This window comes from Calonectris borealis, chromosome 22, assembly GCF_964195595.1.
Source record: "Calonectris borealis chromosome 22, bCalBor7.hap1.2, whole genome shotgun sequence".
Taxonomy (NCBI): domain Eukaryota; kingdom Metazoa; phylum Chordata; class Aves; order Procellariiformes; family Procellariidae; genus Calonectris; species Calonectris borealis.
The window spans coordinates 4774886-4796558 of record NC_134333.1 but is presented as its reverse complement, the minus strand read 5'-3'; the positions used below and the strand labels follow the sequence as shown (position 1 = coordinate 4796558).

The 21673-nt window shown below is 43.5% G+C and overlaps 1 protein-coding gene across 1 annotated transcript; it reads left to right on the top strand.

Moving 5' to 3' along the window:
- Window positions 1-9084: 9084 nt before the first annotated feature.
- Window positions 9085-16588, top strand: WNT9B (Wnt family member 9B). The gene is made up of 3 exons (XM_075171840.1): window positions 9085-9175; window positions 14956-15221; window positions 16112-16588. Exons 1-3 carry the CDS (start codon window positions 9100-9102, stop codon window positions 16586-16588), a joined length of 819 nt encoding a protein of 272 aa, XP_075027941.1. The 5' UTR covers window positions 9085-9099.
- Window positions 16589-21673: the final 5085 nt, after the last annotated feature.

Below are 21673 nucleotides of genomic sequence, written 5' to 3'. Positions count from 1 at the left end.
AATAATGCGATACATGGGTGCTTTCAGATACAAATTGGAGTCAATAGACTAGAGAGGAACTTGAATATTTCAGAAGCCCTGTTGTGAATGCCTGATATGGCTCAGTTTGGGAGAAAAATAATCTCACATCTAAGCTATTACTGAATTGGAGGGGCCCTTAGACCTTGGTTCAGTGGTCTACCTCTAAGCTTTGCTGAATAGGAGAGACTTAGGCACGTGAACCAGATCTTTGCTTTCCAAACACTTAGTTGAAAAAACCTTGCAAAGATGTAATAAAAAGTGAAGGAGGCTTTTGGGTGGCTACCTGCAGAGAGAGGACCTGAGTCCTTTCTGTCGTGTACAGTGGATTTTGCAAAGGTGAAGTACTGCTTGTTGAAAGCGGTGAAGAAAATATCAAGTTTGATTCCATCAGGACAAAGGTAAGGCAAGAAGTGTACAGAGTAGTCCAGCAAAAATGGTCCAAGGGCCCGGGAAAGATGAAGATCACCTATAAATATACAAAACAAAGTCTTGCCAGAGTGAACACAGCCTTACAATGGAGAAAGAATGGCAGCTGTGGGCAGGTCTCAGAAGACCACATTCCCGGTATCTGGAGTGGTTTGGCTATCTGGTGTCAGTGCATTGGCTATGCTTGAATAGACCTTGAACTGCCAGTGCTGGGTCCAGAGAGGGGTAAATTACAGCCTACTTTTAAGAGAGGAGGAGAAAATAAACTCTGCATGAAATGTGGTCCGGCTGTTGGTCAGGTTATGTTGGGCTTGCCTGGCTCATTAGATGCAGGAATCCAGGAGTGGCCGTCTCCCTTGCTTGTTTTGTTTTCACCTTTGCTTCGATCTTCCCCCATGCTGCAGCCTCCTGTAAGGTATTGCCTCCTCGTCTTAGCCACGCTTTTTCTGTCAGGATATAGAACTCCTTGGGTGGGTGGGAGTCTCTCTAGACCTCACTGAAAGCTCTCAGCCTCCTGTTGCCTTCTTAGGGGCTGTGTTTCACGAAGTGAAAAGTCGTTTGGGAGGTGTTGGAGGGCAAAGAGCTCCTCATAGGGTCTAAGAAGGTCTCTTCCTAGAATTAAGTCAGGGCAAAATTCAGAAGAGACCCACCTCAGGCAGGACGTTGTTGGGTAGGCAGAAGCAACAAACTTGATGAAAGCTTTCCCCTGGGGAGACCTCCAGGGAGCAGGCTGCAACTTGTCTCATTCATGGGCCAGTTTGGCCTGTGCTCTGTGGGCAGCCGGATCTGCTGGAGCGTTTCTTTATAACTCGTCCTGAAATACCTGTGGTAGGTACAGAGGCGCCAGGCTTCCTGGAATTTCACATGATGTGCTGTCTTGATTCGCAGCTCCTCTTAATTCAGCCTACCTGCGTCCTCTGTATTTACTGCTAATTCTGCTCCCATCAAAGTCAGTGGCACAACTGTTGCCCATTTCATGATGGAAGAATTTTTTTGGACCCTAAGAGAGTAAAAACAACATGTGACTTGCAGGTCTATTGAAGCTTGGGCTTGCACAGTTTTGAAAATAGCATGACATGTCAAACGACCTCTTAATGTAAATATGAGTACCTGTATCTTTCTACAGATGTCAAGTAAGCTTTGGTTTTCATACAGTTAGCCCAGTTACCTACATTCCTATGTTTTCTTTGGTAACTGTTTGTTATTGCAGCCTTTCCCTGATAAATCTAATGGACCAAATCTACTACAAATAAGGACTCCGCTGTCCAGTTCTGAGCGTTCCTGGAAAGATTTCTGAAGATGTTTCTCTTCCTGTTGAGCTGATAAATTAAATGCCCATATTACTTACAGGTTGCATAACTATTCCTCAAAGTACGGTATATCAGGAGGGCTACAAGCATCTTTTTTTTTGCATTGTCAGTCGCACATAATAATGGGATATTTAAAAAGAGTTTATTAGCAGAAAGAGAGCAGAAATGGAGAGGAAAAGCAACTTTTAGCTGAAACTTGAAAAGATGGAGTCTGTAGTGATCGCCACAGCGGACATGATGTGGAACTACAGATGCATTGAATAGGAAAGGTTTTTCACAGATGCTTTTTCATTATCTTCGGTTCCCAGATTCTCTTTAGTCATTGTTTCAGGGTATTATATTTTCTAAAAATCACCCCTCTGGGTGTTGAGTGTTTCACGTAAGGAACACTCCAGGGCATGTGGCCAGTCCAGAGTTAGACTGAAAATCTGATCTCCCATGTAATGATTGACCGGACTGCTGGCCCGGGTTGGACGGTCAGAGCAGGGACTACACTGCCCCTGAAATCAAGAGCTACATGGAGATATTTCATATGATTGAGTTGAGAGATGGAAGGATTTAAACCAAGTATGTCCAGACTGTGGGAGCCCAGAGCAGATAAGGATGAAGAACCCAGTGCAGTTAGAGTGACCCAAGTCAACCGGTGCATAGGCACTAACTGCAACCATTCCCAGCTAAATCCTCACACGAGGTTACATGTACCTCTCATCCCAAAACAGCCAGCTGTTCTGATGTAAGATTTTTATATGGTGTTCCCTGTGGAGAATTCTTTTTAAAAAACGAGTCTGTATCTGGACACATCATCTGTTGCTGTTCCCAAGAAGGTTTTGCAGCAAGCAGAAAAGCCCATTTCCAAAGATTCCAACTCAAAACCTCCCTTAAACCTCACTTGAGTTTTTAATTCAAGCTCTTTTACTTTATGAGGAGCAGGAAGCTTGACAGAAAACCTGGAGGATAACAGGTATAAAAACACCTGCCAGAGGGTCTGAAATGACAGCTCTGATGGAGAAAAGTAGAAAACCTTTGAGATCAATACTTTATCCGGAGATGCTGCTTTGGGGATTTCTGCCACCTTCTCTGTAGACAGTGGGTGGTAGAAAGCATGGGAGACCATCCCATATAGTCAAGACACTGCTGCTGGCCATCCATTTGTCCAGGGGCAAATACTGAGGATTAAATAGTGTTGCTTCTGAAAGGATTAAAACTCTATTCCACTGAGCTGCCAGGGAGAGGGGAAGGCCGAGGACCCGTTGTGCACCATAGTGGCCTTGATTTGATCTGTAATTGTCCCATATTCTCTTAGCCCTTCCTGAATGCTTGTTGCAGCTATCTGTGGGGTGTAGATATTTCTGTGGAACATGAAAGGCCTGTGAAATCAGATATGGAGTACTGTTGTGGCTCCCTTTGATTTTTCTTCCTACTTGGGAGAGGTAGAAAAGGCATATTTTTAGGGTTTTTTAAGACCTTTCAGATCCAGAGGACATTGGGCATTGCACAGGAACAGGCTCTCATTAAAAGTCTCTTAAGCAGCTGGAATGTGGCTGGAAGGAGATTAAAGGAAATAGATGAATTTAGCAAAGTGCTTAGACAGAAAAGTAGAGAGAAATAAAAGTTTGAGATCCTTATTGTTCTTTCAGATTGCTAGCAGGTGTGCATTAATTCAAAGAGTTTACTTTTTTTTGCCATACGATCTGTAGATAATAAACTCTAAATCATCTAAAAACGATGTGCAGTTTGCCTAACTGCAAATATCTGCATATTTTATATTTAATCTTGTAAGAATGTTCTTGTACTGTGATCTTGATCTGATCAAATGTTAGTTTTACCCTAATAAAACACAGTTATAGTTAATATAGTCAGAGCCTGCAAGCCTCTACTCACATGGGTAAACTTAGCTGTGTCTGTTACGATTCTGAGAGTGGCTTCTGCTCCCAGCTGTGCCACTGGTCAACTGCATGACCTTGGGCAACTCCTTTAATTTCTCTGCCTACTTATCTAAATAGAAAGTTACGTGAGACACTAGTTTTGAGAGCTGTGTCTGTGCACCAATCTTATGCAATGAATCCCGATCTCTGTAGGAGCCTCCAAGCAGAGCGTTATGATTTTTTCATGTTGACATTCACATGTCTTATGTAACGAGTATGATAGTTCACATGAGGGAGACTTTCACAGAAAGGTATATTCCAGGTAGCTTTAGTCACATGCCTTAGTTTAACCAATTTACTGCTTGTTTTGTTTACTCCTCAATGCATTATTTCCATCTGGTTATTTCCATCCTCCATTTCTAAAGGAAAACCAAGTTACTTTTTGTGTTGCAACTATAGAAATTCACAAATAACAAAAAAAAAGTAGTAGTAAATAAGTTTGCCTGTGCAACCAGCTATTTATGCAGGATGCTGTATTACCTCTGTCGGAATTTAAGGTATTGCTGGATTCAATTTTAGAAAGTGTTTTTCCCATGAAGCTTTTGCTTTGCATAGTGTAAAAGATGAATTAGTCTTGGTATCTTTGCTCTGTGTGTGGTCCCAGGCCGTATTTGCTGTGCACTATTGAGACTGCTCTGAAAATGGAATCAAATTCTTCGAAGGTTGTTTTTATGGTGCCTATCATTATCCTATTTGAGTTTTCCGCAAATATTAACATCCAACATCCTTCAGTGTCTGGAGAGTGGCAATATCACCTTCTCCCGAATCTCATTGGCCACTGGCGGGTCATAGGACATCCTTGAGATAATCCCTGTCCAAGATTGTAGGAACAGCTGTCCTGGGTCAGACCAAAGGTTCATGTAGCTTCACAACCTGGTTTCAACACTGGGTGATAATAAGCATGAAGGCAAAAGCATAAAAAGGAATAGGGTAGCAGATAGTGATGCTTTGTCAGAATACTCTCCAGCTTCTGACAGTCTGCACCTCAAGAATTTCCTGTGTTAAAGTATCTTCGTGTTTAGTGGTCCCTTACAAATTTTTCTTCTGTGGTTTTGTATGAATGCATGTATACTTTAGCACCCCTAGTGTCCTGCATTAAGAAGGGCTGCAAATTTAACTACAGCCTCTGTACCCCCTTTCATTTATTTTTAGTCTATCAATTAATAAGTTAATATAATTCCCCCTGGTTCTTGTATATTAGAGGTAGGAATAATATTTCTTTACTCACTTGCAGGTCACTCATGATTTTACAATCCTGTGTTCTCCTAGTATTCCTTTTTCTCCTAGAGGAAATTGTGGAGGATATCCAGTCTGTCTATTTGTCTTCATACACAAGCTATTTTGGAAATCTGTCAACTTTACAAGTCCAAGAAGACTGTAACATCTGGCTTGTCCTGGGTCTTTCTGTTCAATGACTCCTTCAGAGACCTCTAGTAGGTTTATGAGGCGTGACTACTTTCTACAGAAGCTGTGTTAACTCTTCTCTACTGGTCTGTATTTAACCTATGCCCACTAATTCTACTCTATTCTTAGAGTTTCTAACAACTTCCCCGGTACAGCTCTCTCCTGGGCTGTGTAGATCATCACTTGTCTTATAAAAATTTGAAGATACATTTGCCACCTTTTCTCCCTTTTACACTCATGCAGTTTTAAGCAATATCTTTTGCACCATGTTTTCCCTTCTGAGTCAGCACTCTGATGTGAATACTTTGACATCCAGTGAGCTACAGAAGAGCACACAGTCTTGACTTTACAGTTGCTACTTGAGGAAATGCATCAAAGCCCCTGACAAACCTGGAGGAGCTCAGTAGCCCTTAGTTAAATTGTGTCTGCTTAAGGTCTGAATTTCTGACTTTAGCTTTCATCGTATGGGTCTTGCTTTGCTGTTTACCACTAGACTAAAGTACTGTCTACTATATCTTTTCCCCATGAGAAGGGATTCATGGATTTTAGGCCAATATCCTAGCCCCTTGGGATGAGCATGTATAATGACAAGAACAAAAAGTGAGCAGTTATCTTGCAATTCTGTGTTTTATCCCCAGTTGAGGTCGTACTATTGGACTCCTTTGGAAATAGAGCCATCAAGCCTCTACACTAGAGCTCCTGTTGCTTCTGAAGCCCCCATGAAAAGGAAGGTCTGAGAGCTGATCACGTGTTTCACAGGAAGGAGATGACTAGTTTAAATAGTGAAGCTGCTGCTACTGTCTCAAAAATATCTGACAAGGGATGAATGCCAGTTTAGCTGGGATGGAGGACACTAAAATGGGGATGGAGACTGGCAGGAGGGGAGCTGTCTTTGTTCTGAGAAGGGATTTTTGGGAGTTAGGATGCTTGGCATGGGTGGTAGTTCTGTTGGTATGTGGACAATCAGTAGCTTGGTATACAGGAGTTTAGTAAAATTGCATATGTGGCTTTCCAGCAGTGAGCAATTTCAGTGTTGTTATACGAGGCTCTTAAACTCTTATTTCCAGTGTCAGTTCCCTTTTTTTATTTCTTCTCTCTGTGCCGTGAACTTGGGAAACTTTGCTGCTTGGGAGCACAGATACTGCATGGCAAATAGAGAATAACCACATCTCGCATTTAACTTGTTGCCCAGTGCACTTTCCTGGCATTTGAGTGCTGGAATCCCACTACCAAGCAAAGTGCAGGTCTCTGACTCTCTGGGTGAGTGTTCCTCCCCCAACTGATGTCATAGCAACACCTCTTCCTGAACCCAGCATTGTCCCAGTGAGTTGGGTACAGTCTGAACGTCCCTAAGAAGTCAGACTGTTGTTGACATCTAAGCCTCTCCCTGCCCATGCTGGTGTTGGCATATCTTGATCTTCTTGAGCTTCAGAGCTTGTGCAGAGCATGTGTGTATGCACCCAAGGAAATATAATTCCAACGAACACGTATTTTGGTTTTTAAGCACCACAGTGAGGCAGGCAAAGCAGTCAGGGTTGCTCATCATGTGCTGGTCTCAGTCACTTGGGTCAATCTTGTGTCCCTCACCACAGTTCCTCCAGCTCAGGACTGCCATGTCCCTTGAGCACCAGCTGTAGCTGCCCTCTCTGTGCAGTGTTCGGTGCCAGATAGGGCTTTGAACTGTGCAGTCTAAATTGCTCTCTGAGGCTCATCAAGCTGGGTTAATTCCAGTTTCTTGGGCTGAACCTGACCCCAAATATCGTCTCTGTTTCCAGTATTGCCTGTTTATCTCTTGGCTCTCACTGGAACATCTTGTGTTTCTGTCCCCCAGTTCAGCAGTGACAACGGGATTAAGAGATTGTTCTCACTCACTTGGTTTCTAAAATTTAATACTTGCTGTGATTCACAATGATTCCTTGGTTCTTGGTTGGTTTGCAGGTCTCTGGATGATTTCCATGTGTTAGTTAATCGCACTTGTGCCCAATTACGGACGTGTGAGTGCATCTGGAGGTTGTAGGCTACTGTGAGAAAGAATGCAGAATGCTGCGGGGTTAGGTCAGCTGAATTGTGCTATAACTCCCGTGCCTGAGTAGACTGGATTGACTACAGAGAGATCTAGACAACTAGCTCAGAAATAGATGTCTATAAAATATGTAGAGGACTAAAATTGCAGCTGCAGTGCTTGACTTGCCTCCTCCATAATGAAGATTATATCCCTTCTAAGAGTATGGTCTTACTTGAACAGCTGAGTGTTAGAAATGTCTGTCTTTTGTGGAGCCAGGTAAGTTTTTGTTTTGGTCATCTCCATCGGTTAAAATTCTTTACTCGTGAACTGGAGTGTGGTAGACAACGTGGACACTTGTCATGTTCACTGACACAGACTTTCCTCTTCTCTCTCTGCTGGCACAGACGCATTTGCTGTGCAGAAACAAACACCTGGGAACATGACCAGTCAGACCTGGTCGGATAATTTAGCTGCGAAAGAGCCACACTTTTACAAGGAACCCGATAATGGTGCAGAGGTGAAGAATCTCACTTCCTACACTGCTTGGGGAATTGCTTGTTTGGCATTGTACCAGCTTACTAACTAGTGTCCATCTCCGTCTGGCTTGGTTTGCTCAAGCGCTGACCTGTGCAGGGAAGACGATGGAGAGTCGCTGGTGGGGGTGCTAGCAGCCAGATAGTCTTTGTAGACGTGCTTCAGAGATTGCTCCTGATTGCATCCCTCCCTATCCAGCTTTGCTTGTCTGACTCCCACACTCACTTCGTGGAGCAGCATAGCCCAGTTTGCCTGACTGGGGGAGAGGAACAAGAACCAACTGGCTCGTCTGTTTGTCCATGTTGAACTAGTGGTGGACTTGCAAAGAAAACAACGGGGTTTGGGGGAGAGGAGGCGTAGTCTGCAAATGTTAATGTTGGGGCTGAGATGTGTCCAATGTAAAGGTTTAGGAGGTTTCCATTCATCTGTGTGGTTTTGGTATTTTTCGGCGTGGGGGGGTTGATGCGCTCTGTGATTCTTACCTGTTTGGTAATCAGGAGTGGCACTCCTGATCAGTGTTGTGCAAATGCGTGACTCTTCCCAGTTTGTTTGCAGCCCTCAAATCTTGCATCAATGTAAAATAATTTCTGTGCGTTTTCACGCATCCTAAAGATATTAAGGGAGATAAATTTTGCAACAAAAATATAGTCTTGCCATGAAAAGTGAACCATTTGTCTCAAAAATTTGTGACATTTTTCAGCTGAATCACATATAAAAACACTGCATTTAGCAATACATTTGTAGTTGACCTTTCCTTTATTTTTTCAGTAAGAAAATGTTTTCCTGCAAAAGTTGTGCTTGGTCTAGAAAGGTGGTCATTGGTAATGTCTCCCTATTGGTCTTTCCTAGCTATGTCAGTGGTATGGCAGCAGTGCACACAAACCCCTGGAAGGACGTGGTTAATGCTTTATGGTGTTAGCACAGAGCTGTGACATACAGTGACCTGCAGCACCACTGAATAAAACAAATCTCTGTATGTGGCGGTGAATGTACTGCGAAGGAAACAAAACTGCAGGGGTGTAAACATGTCCTTTTCATGAAGTCGAGAAAACTTCCCACCCGAGGTTGCTGGTGACAACACACATGCGTCTCTTCTTTCTCCCCACAGTCTGCTACTCTGCCTTGGTGTGTGGTGGAGATGGGATACTAGATCTAATCAATCTTATTGATTAATCTTCTGAGCTGGTAAAGTACCCTGACCAGCAGCTTTCTGAATATCCTTCCCTCTGATCACCCTTTCTCTTCCATGACTGCCGTCTTCCATAACTCACTGCTTTTTCCCTTTTCTTTCAGCTTGACCGGGAAAGAAGCTCTGACCCACTTCCCAGCCCTGGGACCCTCCACAAACTCTGCCCAGGGAAAGGTCCACGTGAAGCAGTGTGACTTGCTGAAGCTGTCCCGCAAGCAGAAGAGGCTTTGCCGGAGGGAGCCTGGCTTGGCAGAGACCCTGCGGGATGCCATCCGCCTTGGGATCATGGAGTGCCAGTATCAGTTCCGCAGCGAGCGCTGGAACTGCAGCCTGGAGGGACGGACCAGCCTGCTGAAGCGAGGTACAAGGTAGTCTTTTGTTTGCAGTATAAAATCTCACTTGGTGCTGTAGCCCCTGGGATATTCATCTCAAATTAAGCAAAGTGGGGCAGTAACCAGGGAGTGCAGAGATCATCTGTTTTGCCTAGGGATAGGAGCTGTGCAATTTGGGCCCTTTTGTTACAAAATATGCCTTATCCTCATCTTCCCTGTGTGATTTGTCACAGATTGAAAAGTAGAAGGAAGTTCACACCCTTGGCTTCTGGATTTTTGTCCGAGACCAGAGTTTCCTAGGCTGGCAATCAGAGATTATACTGTGAAAAGTAAGGGTTAGTGCTTTATGTCAAGGGACGTTTTTGGAAAAGACTCTTTTCAGCTCTTCGGATATTTCCATATGTAAATCTCTGCTGTTCTCAGATACAGAATTTAGTCCTAATTTACTGTTGGAAAAAGCTATTTATCAGCATTAAGGCATTTCAGTGCATGCTTACAAATATCTCCTAAGACTCTCTCACATATATTTGGAGTTTCTGCAGAAGTTCAGACAGAGTGGACAGAAGAGCCATTGGCTTCTGTTTCACAGAAGGCTTTAGAGGAAGAAAATGTTCTGTAAATTCTGTATTTGAGGTAGGAGGGACCATAATAAATCCTTTAAATTATAAGAGTTTGAGAAAAATAGAATGAAGATAGACCCTGAAACTATTTCTTACTAAAAGTTCCCAGAGCATGCACATAGACTCTGCTGAACCTGTCCTCATCCAAACGTGCCTGACCAGCCTGTTACTGAGTTTCAGCCCTTCAATAACGTTTAGCAGCATTTACTGAGTTCCAGTCTTCCGTATTACTGAGTTTCAGTCCTTTGATAATGTTTAGTAAGATAATGTCTTAAAAAAAAGGGGCTGAATAAGCCAATATTAACTTTGATAAAATTAAAATGTTAATTTTAATTAGCATTGGGATTGAAACTTTTTAACGTTACCATTTAAAATTATCAATTTTTATTAAAGTAAATATTAAGTTAATATTTTAGTAAACCAGCACATACAAGATCAGGTTTACTTCATTGCAAGACTCTACTGTGAATTTTTTAGCAGACTCTGCAAGAAACTGTTCGTGATCATTTTGAGTGACTTTCTGACATCTGTACCTTCATCAACCTCAAAAAACTTGAAAATGACAATTGAATAATCCTCATCTTCAAATAGCTGGAAAACATTTAATTATCTCATGGTGGCATGCCTCAACATCTCCATGGACTCCTGACTGACAAAATAAAATATCACCTGTAATTTAAAACCTGTTTTGGCAGATGAGGATAAGTGTTTGAAAACTTTTATTACACAATCTTAAGGATCAAATGATGATTTAATACAGAAAAGTATGCTATATACATCTCCTATATGAAAGGACAGTTGGCTGGAGCCAGTTATTAGTTCTCATTTTCCTTTAACTTGCAAATAGGTTAGTTTCTTTCACAAAGAACATGAACACTCTCAGCTGCCAGTTTTGATCTGTTTCTCACATATTCCTACAGTTGTTTTGTTGCTGCCTTGGAAATTGTTGGTCAGACAATGGACTATGCTCCTTTCACCCAAGTAGTGATGAAGAGTTTTAGAAATTATTAAATCATTTGATATTGCCATGGTCCTAGAGAAACCGTAAAGAAAAACATACGCTTTTTAACTGTCTTTAATGGTCTTATGAGTGCAAGAGGGGAAAAAAAATCATGTCCTGGTGAGTTGGTTCATTTTTGTAATAGGTAAAAAGCCACACGTAATTTGCAGTGACAACTGAAAATCTTCTGTGACTGATTGGGATCACCTATGCTTTTCTTGCTTCTACAGATGCCAACATCTTTTTTTTCCTGTATTTACATACTTTTAGTAAAAAAAAAAGCCGGATTTATTTTCACAGTCTGCACCATCTGTTGTTTTACATTGACACTCCTCTGGATACAGCTGGGAAACTCCTTTTGCGTACCCTACAATCCCTCTATGACTATTGCGGTCAATTATGATGGCTATTACTCTTCACTGATCCATGCAAAATCCTTCTGCATTCCTTCTCCACTTCTTTAAAAATCCATGAAAATAGGTAGATTTAAAATTATTCTGGACAGACATTTCAAGTCATCTTGTTGCACGGTGGCAGTTGGTGTCTTTCTATAAAGTTTGTAAAGCAATGATGATCTTTTGGTTTCCAAGGTTTGCCCTAAAGGCAGTCAATTGCTGCTGGAGGTCAGGTAAGCAGTATTTAATCTCAAACAACGTGGTGATTTGTGGAAAATAAATACCTATAGCAAAGACAACTTAGATCCAGCCACTCAGAAAAATCCTTCTTGAGAAACGAGCACTCTACAATCCTTCCCTCCATCAGTCCATTTCTTTGCTTCATGCTGGTCAGATTCTTTGACCTTTAAGCCATGGTTTCGTTGATGTCATGAGGGATCTAGGAATGGTACAGCACAGTAGTGGTGGCTCAGAGACATATAATTTCCATCACTGGAGATCTTGAGAACTCAGTTGGACAAAGCCCTGAGCAACTTTATCTGGCATTGGAGCTAGCCCTGCTTTGAGCAGGAGGTTGTACTAAAGACCTTGAGAAGACCTTCCATCCTAAATCTTTCTACAATTCTATAGCTTTCTGGTCTGCTCTGTTTTTTTGTTTGGTTGTTTTTTTGGAATGTTGTTTGTTTGTTGGTTCCCCCGCCCTGCCCCCCCGAGAAATGTCTCTTCCACTTGCTCTGAAATGCTCACACTATCTTCATTGTAGCATTGAAAAATCTTTGACCTTGAGCATCTTGCCTTTGGCAGAATCACCACATGGCTAAACTCCTCCTATTATAGTTTTACTTGTGGTCTAGAGCACACCACACCACAGAACAGTGTCTTGCCATTGCAGCAAACTTCCTTCTGTATTTATAGGCCGCTGAGCTAAGAAATAATTCCGGAGAGCTCAGGGAAGACTTAGACATGTGCAAGGTCCTACCAGGGGGAGCTGGCTTGCTTCAACATCTTGGAATTCAACTCTCTGCTGGATGTTTGCAACCAAACTGACAAGCAAAGACATCTGCATTTAGATGTTCCCCCTTGCATTGAGTGTTTAAGATTTCATTATAGTCACTGGCAACTCAGTGTGGTCAGGAGATTCACTCATCCCTAAACCAGACCCTGACAGCCTGGGCATCGGGTCCAGGCTCCACTGGCTGTGGTGACAAGAGGTCCATTGACATAGTGGGAGGATAGATACCCAGGACACATGGAGAAACCTCCATTTAGATCTTCTCAAATCATGCTTGTTGGAGCTGATCCCTGCTCATTTGTGCTATGTCCAGCTTCTACAGCTGCCCTGTTGCTCATTGTTATTCCACAAGGACTTAAGGACCATTCAGTTTTTCCTTTACTCATGTGATTCGTGAATTAAACAATTAAACAGTGATCAGTCCCTTATAACAATAAGTAGAAGGAATCATCTTAGACTTTTCAGACAAGCATTTGGCAGCCTGGTGACATTGAACCTTTGCCATAAAAGGAGGTGGATGGGGGAGAAGAAGGAGACGATTTGAAAGTATGCTCGTTATCTTCAGTTACTGCTGTCTGCAGTGGCCTGACCACAAGCAATGGTCTCTGATTTCAAGTGGGTTGAAATCTGGCCAGCACTTACGTGGAGTGCCACAGAAGAAACCAAACCATCACTGGTCAGAAATAGCAGGAGCAGTGTGGTATTCCACAAAGTCAGATTTAGCAGCGTATGTGGAGCTGACTGGTACTGCTAGCTTTATATGGTATGGGAAAGTGTTTCTAAAATGCTATCTTCTCTTCTGGTATCAGTATGTCAGATAGGATATTGGGAATCTGGTAAGCAATTGGAGATTAGCTACCGGAATTATTTTTCAGTTTTAGGATCTCAAATGTACCTTATCGTCTCTTATATCCTTCTTTTGGGTTAGCCACTGTTTGAAAACCTGTGATCATCATCTTGCTATCCGTAATCTGTATTGACTGTGTCCCACATCAGCTTTTCCAAAACTTTTGATGGATTTGGTGACATTTTTTCATTATTATTCCACCCTGAGAGATTTTATAGAGCATCATCAACCAGAGAGTTTAGTTGCAAGTTACTTGTCCCAGTGATAGAGCAACTAAAATGGTGAGGTAGGAAGCAGTTTGTTGATTGACCTCCTTGATCTCCTCCACATTTTCTTGACTCTCTCATCCACATCCATACTGTTGCTAGATGTTTCATCTAGAATTCTGGAATTCCAACGAGCTCCTATGAAGTCTATATTGAAGTTGCTAATGCAGCCTCTCCATTATGTTCATGATTAGTTGATTTTTCATTCTTCTCACTGATAGCTATCAGAAGAACTCTTTGTCTTGTTCTCTTGTCAGATTTATGGTGACTTCACCCGGATCTCAGCTGTCAGTGGTCTGATCTGGGAATTCTTTGAGGGAACAAAATGATGGAAAGATTTGAGGTTGAACTGGATGAATTCTAGAGGTCCCTTCCAACCTCTGCTCAAAGCAGGGCTAACTGCAAGACTAGGTCAGGTCTCTGTGGTTCTCCCTCTCTCTTCCATTTTTGGGGGAAACAGATTTGTTTCCTTCTGATGTGGAAGGAAATTTGGCATTTTCCAATGTGGAATATTTGTTTGCTTCAGTGTGTTTCCTTCCCTGTAATGTGAAAGTGTTCTATTTTTCATAAACCAAAATGTTTCTATTTTAGCCAATCTTATCCATTCCTGCACTCTGAGCTATTGATCAGACATCTGTCTTTCTCTTCCTTGCTCTGCTTCCTAAATTGTGGACTTGTTAAGTGATTTCCTATTAATAGTTTTAATTTCTGCAAATAAACTCTGGAGGAAATGTTAAGATTTTCCCCTGGATTAAATAGGAGAGGAAAGAAAAAATCAAACCGAAGTATTTTGGGGTTTAGGTGAGGTTTGTGTCAATCAGTGTTTTCTAGAACTTCTGTGGAGCTCATGGGTGCCATATCAACATTCCCATTCCTATCTGATTCCATGTCTTCAGGCTGAATTTCTATTCAGGCACTGTACTTTCTTTCCTGGTTAAAATGTCGTGGTATGTCACATACGTCAGGGCAAATGTAGCCAAGCTGGGAAGCCTGCTTTAGAAAGGAGAATAGCTTCAGAAAGCATCACCGCAGTCATTGGGAGTAGATAATTTACAAAGAAGTCAGAAAATCCACTCGTGCATCCTTCTTGCCCAAGATGTCCTTCAACATAGAACCTTTCCCAATCAAACTACTTGTGATCTTTCCACATGAAATACTACCATACTGTGGCAGCACAGTCCCAGGTAAAAACATTTTAAAATAACGGGTCAGATTTTTAAAATGTTTTTTCAGTCTCTACTAAATATTTCCTGATTTTAAGCCACAACATGATTTCAGTGACAGTCTCTATTCACACCTATCAGCTCTGTGGTGGGATTGAGGACAAATGGAGTTTCATGACTATTGCTTTTTGCAGTTGAATATTTTCCCAGGGCTGTTTGGCTGTTGCCACCCATCCCATTATTCATGAGTGGTCTCCTGTCTCCATGTTGAATCAGTCACAGCCACCAGGTGAGACTGGCGTGTTACTACACCAGTTACTTCAAACATGGTATTGAGATTCTCTGCTAGGAATGGTGTGCAGGTTATGGAAGAGTTTTGTCTCTTTGTATTTCTAAGTATTGTGCTTGGTTTTAGTTCATGGACAGTCAGGAGAGCCAGTGAGGTGGATAAACACCTTATGTTGCCTTTCCTGCTCCTACCCTCTCCTAATCCTTCTCCTGTGCAGGTTTTAAGGAAACTGCCTTCCTCTATGCAGTGTCCTCCGCAGCTCTCACCCACTCCCTGGCCAGGGCGTGTAGTGCTGGGCGCATGGAGCGCTGCACCTGCGATGACTCCCCAGACCTGGAGAACCGCAAGGCCTGGCAGTGGGGCGTTTGTGGAGACAACCTCAAATACAGCACCAAGTTCCTGAAAAAATTCTTGGGTCAGAAGAGGATTGGCAAAGACCTGCGGGCCAAGGTGGACATCCACAACACCAATGTTGGCATCAAGGTGAGGAGCTGCAGCAGCAGCAGGCCTAGAAAGAAGTTAGGACTCAATGCAAGTCTTCTAACCCATCCTCAGCCAAGGCTGTTTGTGAGAAGGACATTCACTGCCCCTACTCACAAACCAGACTTGTTTACCGGTGTGTCGTGGACCTTACGGTACTGAGAGCTCCCTGGAAAGTCTCCTGAACTCTGGTGTGAGGAGTTGCATGTTGAGTGTCAGAGTGGCATCCTGTATCCTCTAGTGGCACCAGGGGCTGAGTGACAGCTGTAAAACTCACTGGCTGTATACCCCATGGGTTATGCCACGGCCACGGGGAGTTTTGAGAACAGCTAGAGCTTCAGAGCTGGTGGGATGTGTGAAGTAGATTAAGGGTTGACACTCTTGAGATCAATTATGAGTCTGCTGGCGATTTGCTATGGAACTAGTCATGTCAGAAGTTTGGGTCAGCGAGACCATTAAATCAAGCATTTTGGCCTGTATGTTACAGGCTACTGACTTATCATTGGTTTCCATTTACTGAGTCCAATTACTTGTTTGATTAGAGCACTATCGTGATTTGAATATACCAAAGGGAATCCACCATGCTGGAGATACTCAGTTTCATGGTTGACTACTCCTGCTATTCCAAATAGGCTTAGTAAGAATTTGACTGGCCTCAGTATTCAGCCATTTGTCCTCATTCAGGCTTTCTACTCTCTGGCTCACCAGTCAACTCTGTAGCCATTCCTCTGTTGTTTTTTGTTTCTTGTTTTCACTTCTTCCTCCATAAAATAGGAATAATACCAATAAAACTGAAGTACTTCCAGGCTGTCTGCAATCTGAGGTGTTGCTTCTACCCAGAACTAGGCTCATGGTCCTGGCAGATAATGACTACCACTTCTCTTCCTCATCAGGCTGTGAAAAACGGTCTCAAAACCACATGCAAGTGCCATGGTGTCTCCGGCTCATGCGCTGTCCGGACATGCTGGAAACAGCTTTCGCCTTTCCATGAGATTGGACGACTGCTGAAGCTGCGCTACGATGATGCCATCAAGGTCTTCAGCACCACCAATGATGCTGTGGGACACTCGGAGCTGGCTGGCCCACAGAGACACAGCCATTCCCCCAAGCACCCCGCTTCGCCCCGCTCTACTGATCTGGTGTACGTGGAAGACTCCCCCAGTTTCTGTCGTCCCAGCAAATACTCCCTGGGAACTGCTGGAAGGACCTGCTCTCGAGAGGGCAACTGTGACAGCATGTGCTGTGGACGAGGCTATAACACCCAGAGTCGGCTGGTTACCTTCTCTTGCCACTGTCAAGTGCAGTGGTGTTGCTACGTTGAGTGCCAACAGTGCATGCAGGAAGAGGTGGTCTACAGCTGCAAGCAGTAAAGTCAGTGCTAGAGGGTCAAGACAAGTCCTAGAGTACAAGAAAGCAGTAGGGAGAGACAGACCTGATTCTCTGCTGTGGGGTGAGGGCAAAGGCAAACACCAAAAATGTCCAGTGCTCCTATTATCTCAATGTTGAGATCCTCCGATCTGGGGAGAGCCCCTGTGTTAGGGGTGAAAACCAGAGGTTTTGTCAGATATCAGATCAGGAAGGAGGGACAGAGAGCGGGGGTCGTGTGGGGACAGCAGGAACACTGAAGCAGTCAAAAATATCTCTCCTGAGCTAAAACTTGTACTCTCATCTGCAGGAATATCCCCCTCCTCCATCCCTCACTTGCACTTATGTAAATGCATTGAGGTGGTGACACTGAAATACTGCGGGCTTGCACCCTGGTTCCTGGAAAGAAGAGAATTAAGGGACCAAGGAGGCAACTAACCAGAGACTGGATCCTGATGGAGCAGGGACAGCCGTGTTCCTGCACCAAGGCAAAAGGACTCTGGCAGCAGGGGGTTTTCAGTGCTGTTCTCTGGGAGCTGGTTGAATCCTTTCTGCTTTGAACTCAAAGACACACTGCTGAGTAGTCTCACCTTGATGCAAGAATTGTGCCTCAGAAATACCAGTTTACAAACAGATGGAGCTCATGTCCGTCATCTCCAGGTCTATAGTTTGGACGTTAGACTCCAAGTGCATTTTAACCACGTTTTAACCTTGCTGTACACTGGAGACCTGGAATTGCCTCTGGGGTGCATGTATCACAGGAACTCAGCTGAGGTCTGTGAAGTTACCCCTCTGCAGCATGCTGCCTCGCAGGGGGTTATTTTATGGTGGTGGATCCAGGGTGATGGTGCCAATTATGCATCTCTTTTCCTCCCCCCGCTCCCCGAATCAAACTATCAGTCGCCTTTTTGTATTGTGTGTATCACTTTTTGCCCTGGCGCTCGAGGTGCATCACATCCCATAGTTCTGCCCTGCGCTAATGACAGGTAACATTTCTGAAAGGGAATTAGGAACCCCAGGAACTGGGGCATCGTAAAAATTTGCAAGTCATGAGTGACAATCTCTGCACTGAGGAGTTAGATATATCTAGACAATGCAGGCATCTGGCGTGAGAGAAGGTGACCTGGGGGAAGGAGCCCAGCCCATTACAGAGTTGTGATCCCCTGACTTTGAGTCATGCTTTTCTAGTTAACTTTAAGTTAAACACAACAGAAACAGTCGTGTCTTAGAGAGTAGTCTTGGGAATGGCAGTGAGGCAGTCCCTGACACGGCCACCAGGTACACGGAGAGGGGTGTAGCACAACCTGTCTGGGTGTTGAGCTGTATTATGGTGCTTGGCAGTGTATTTGCCTGCACCAGGGCTCCTCATGGTTAATCCTGCAGCAGCAGTTAGAGCGTTTGTACTGTGAGCAGCTCTGGACAGTCCCCGAGATAACAAAGCTGCTGTATTTACTCAGTTTTGGTAATGGCTGTAAAGCAGCAAGCAGGATGCTGGTGTGGAGATGGGCTGGTGCTGAAAAGAATATTTAAATCTTTAAGCTCAGATCAAAATTCATTGGCAATGCAACGGATGAAGGTGTTGGTTTTGGTTGTTTAGATGGACTGATCCATGGGCTGAATTGGGCAAGGTTTCAATGTGATTGAGTTCTCCTAACAAGCAGCAAAATCTCACCTGTGTGCTCCAGCTCTTGAGTGTGGATATGCTGAAGTCAGGCAGCTCATCTGTTCATTTACATATGCTTTGAATAATTACTTTGCAGTGATGAGTGTGTACTCACACTCTCTTTATCTTGACCTTGTTGCTCTTTGCTTTATACAACTATTTTTGATTTCTGCTTCATAAAAAGATGGAAGAGAACTGTCTCAGAGCAGATCTAGCCATTAACTGGCTGTTTAGAGGCCACTAACACCTTCCCTTTGGCTAGCTACAGGTCTTTTAACGAGCTTATTCCTTTTTATCCTTTTCCTGGCTCAAGTTGACTTGAACTGAATTAAACTGCTTATGACAGGCATAATACTGTAAATTGGGTTAATTGGCCTTTTTTTTTTTTACCTCCTAAATACCCAAGAAATTAATATTGAGCAGACGATTATTTACATGTTGCTTTTAATCTTTTTGGAGTTGAAATCTTCCCACGAGTCTCAATGTTGAGCATTCAATGAAAAAACATCCCAAGGAGTTAAAATTGTTAGGACCAGGCATCACAAGTAAAGTGACAAAGGAACTAGCTCTGCTCTACTCTATTGATCCCAAGCCACCTGCCCCACTGACCTCCTGGCTTGTCCAGCGTCGGAGAGCAAGGGAGTACCATGTCACAGAAGGGTTATATGGGGATCCCATGCCACTGCATGGAGCGTTCTCATTTAAAGAGGGCTTGGGACTCGGTGGGAGGAGAGGGGAAGCACAGCTTTTTGGGAAGCAAGTGGAAGAGACACCACTCTGTCCTCTTGCTTTTATCAAAGCTGCACTTCTCAGTTGTCCACTGAGTAATTTCTGGGCATGCACAATCCATTCTCCACACCCAGATGTCATAATTTGAGGGCAGCTAGGATGCTTCTAGGTGGTGTAAAGTGTTCTTGATGGTCTTGTTTCTTTTTATTTCCTCTTTGGGCTAATGTTAACGAAGTGAACTAAGGGGGTTCCAGCAGACGCATCACTGCAGGTTGGGATTCATGCATTGTGCAGATCAGGCAACAGGACTTGCACAAGGTCACTGCAGGCAAGAACTCAGGATAGAACTGGTTTTCAATGGCTTAGTAAGTTCAGTCTGCAGCTTTGCCATGAAGTTGTTTAAAGAAGAAAAAACACTTCGGTTACCTCCCAGTAATGTTATCTGGGTCAGTGTCACCTGCTGACGGCTGCATCCCAGTGAGGGGTTATGAATCTGCTCTCTTGTTTCTTAAAAGAGCAGGCTGTTTGTGTTACTTTGAGTGTTAGGTCTTCTCTTAAGAGCTTTGTGTTCACTGAACTCCAAGTGACTCTGCTGAGCAACATTGTGTTTGACTCTTGCAGTAGGAACTGTCAGGCTGCACACTGGGAGCAGGTCTATGAAACTCTGATGTACTCCTGACCTCCAAACTCAGCTTGGACTTGTTGGAGAGGATCTACCATCCATCTCACACATAAGTGAAAATCTGTTTTCTCCCCTCCGCAGTGACTCCAGTAACAGTAGAGCTTGGAGCTTGGCTGAGGTGGCTGTTGGGCTACAGGCTAAACAGGAGCCTCCCCAGACCTGGCTGGTCTTTGTAGGGCTCTTCGGGTACTCTTCAGGTACCTGCAGAGTGTGCTCATTTCAAGGTGAAGCTTTTTGTCTTGCTCAGACTCACTCTTATTACTATTCCTGTAAAAAAGAGAGGAGAAAACCACATAAGAACAGACACATAGGTAAGTCTTTTAGCCTTCTCCAATCACCTGGTCCTGCTCTGGAGTTAGCGTGGAAGGAAGTACATGTTACTAACGCCTTTCATTTTCCTGTCAAGAGCATTTCAAATCTGTAGGCTAGTTTTCCCATCCTAAAGGCAAGCCTGACTTCCACACAGTACAAAGTGTTATTTTAGTAATATCCTTTATCTGGCTCCAAATGTTGCAATGCTTCGAGCAGTAGGTGAATGCATTTCAGAGGCATGTTAGGTGTTTTGTACAACATACTCAAAAACAAGACCAGAAGGATGGTAAGATGATTATTTACGCAGAGGGGAATATGGTCAGACTAATAGAACTCGCAACTTTGATTATTTGTGCCCTTTGCAGCTGAAACACTGACGTCAGTGGGAACTGAAGGACAGGTTTGTGGCAAGGAGACTAGACATCTTTATTTGGGCAACTAGATCAAGCCCCTTCAGTGTGGCTATTTTGGACTGAATGGGTCCTTTGGCACTCTTTCAGGCAAAGACGACACATTTAAGGCAGAATTAGATACTGCTTTGCAGCACTTGCAAAAAATCTTGGTTTTTGTGTGCGTAGCCCATGTCGTATGGACATTCATGCTTTTGAGGTGGTGTCACCAAGTCCCTTGCCACTGCAAACACTAGCATCTGTGAAATGTGCAGGGATTACCTCTAGCAGTGGAGGTTTTTAGCAGTGATCTGTGTTACCATTTGAGCTGTGATCTCTTGAAACTGGCAGCGTCTATGCCATACCATGTTTTTGTCCAGTCTTGCTGCCAGCAACTATGAGGTGGAGCTGCCCTTTGTCTTGAGTGTTGGGTTAGCACAGTCCCATGGGGATCTCACAAGAACTTTATTAAAGTCAAAGAATAATGTAAACAAAGTAAATTGAAAGGTGAGGTTGTGCCTGGAAGTCCTGGCACCACACAGGAATTGTTGAATAAGAACTGGACAAAAAGATATTTCAGGGGAAAATTAAGTACTGTTTCTTCATGTATCAAAGGGGACTTCTGTGCCTGCAGCTCCTTGCCCTGCATGGCTTAGAGCTGCTTGGGAAATGGTGAATATGGAGAAGATCTGAGGAAGAGATGGTTCATTCTCTGGTATTCTTGGGGTGAGTTTGGGCTCAGTTGAATATGGAGGTTTGGCCTTTGACTGCAGTAAATTTTGGTTGTTAGCTGTTAAGCCAAGTCTGGACAAGGAAGTCTGATGTCCTCTGGCTTTGCTCTGCAATCTTAATTCAAAGCCTATTTCAACCCCTCCCTGTCACAGCTGAAAAGCTTTCTGTTCAACCCCTGCCAATCAGAACAGCCAGCCTCTCTCAGTCTGGAAACCAAACAATGAAAACTGATGGGAAATAAATAATTTAAAATGCCCCATATGAGGTCTGGGGAAAAGACTGGAGCATATTTTGAGTTTGAGGCAATGTTGATATCACTCCTTTTAGTATCCTTCAATACTAAGCCTTTTAGAAATGGTGCTACAGATAAGGGAGTGAAGAGGTTTCCTTGAGGCAGATAGCCTGTTTTTCCTTTTTTTTTTTTTTCCCCCGTTCAGTTATCCAGGGCTGTTTTATCACCCAAAGTTGAGGTAAATTGGGTTGATATTCAGAAATGTGATTTACTTCAATTAACAGCAATGGGAGTCTTTGTGTGACCAGGAAGCAAAACATGGGTCTGTTTGGCATTCAGTATTCTTAGGTT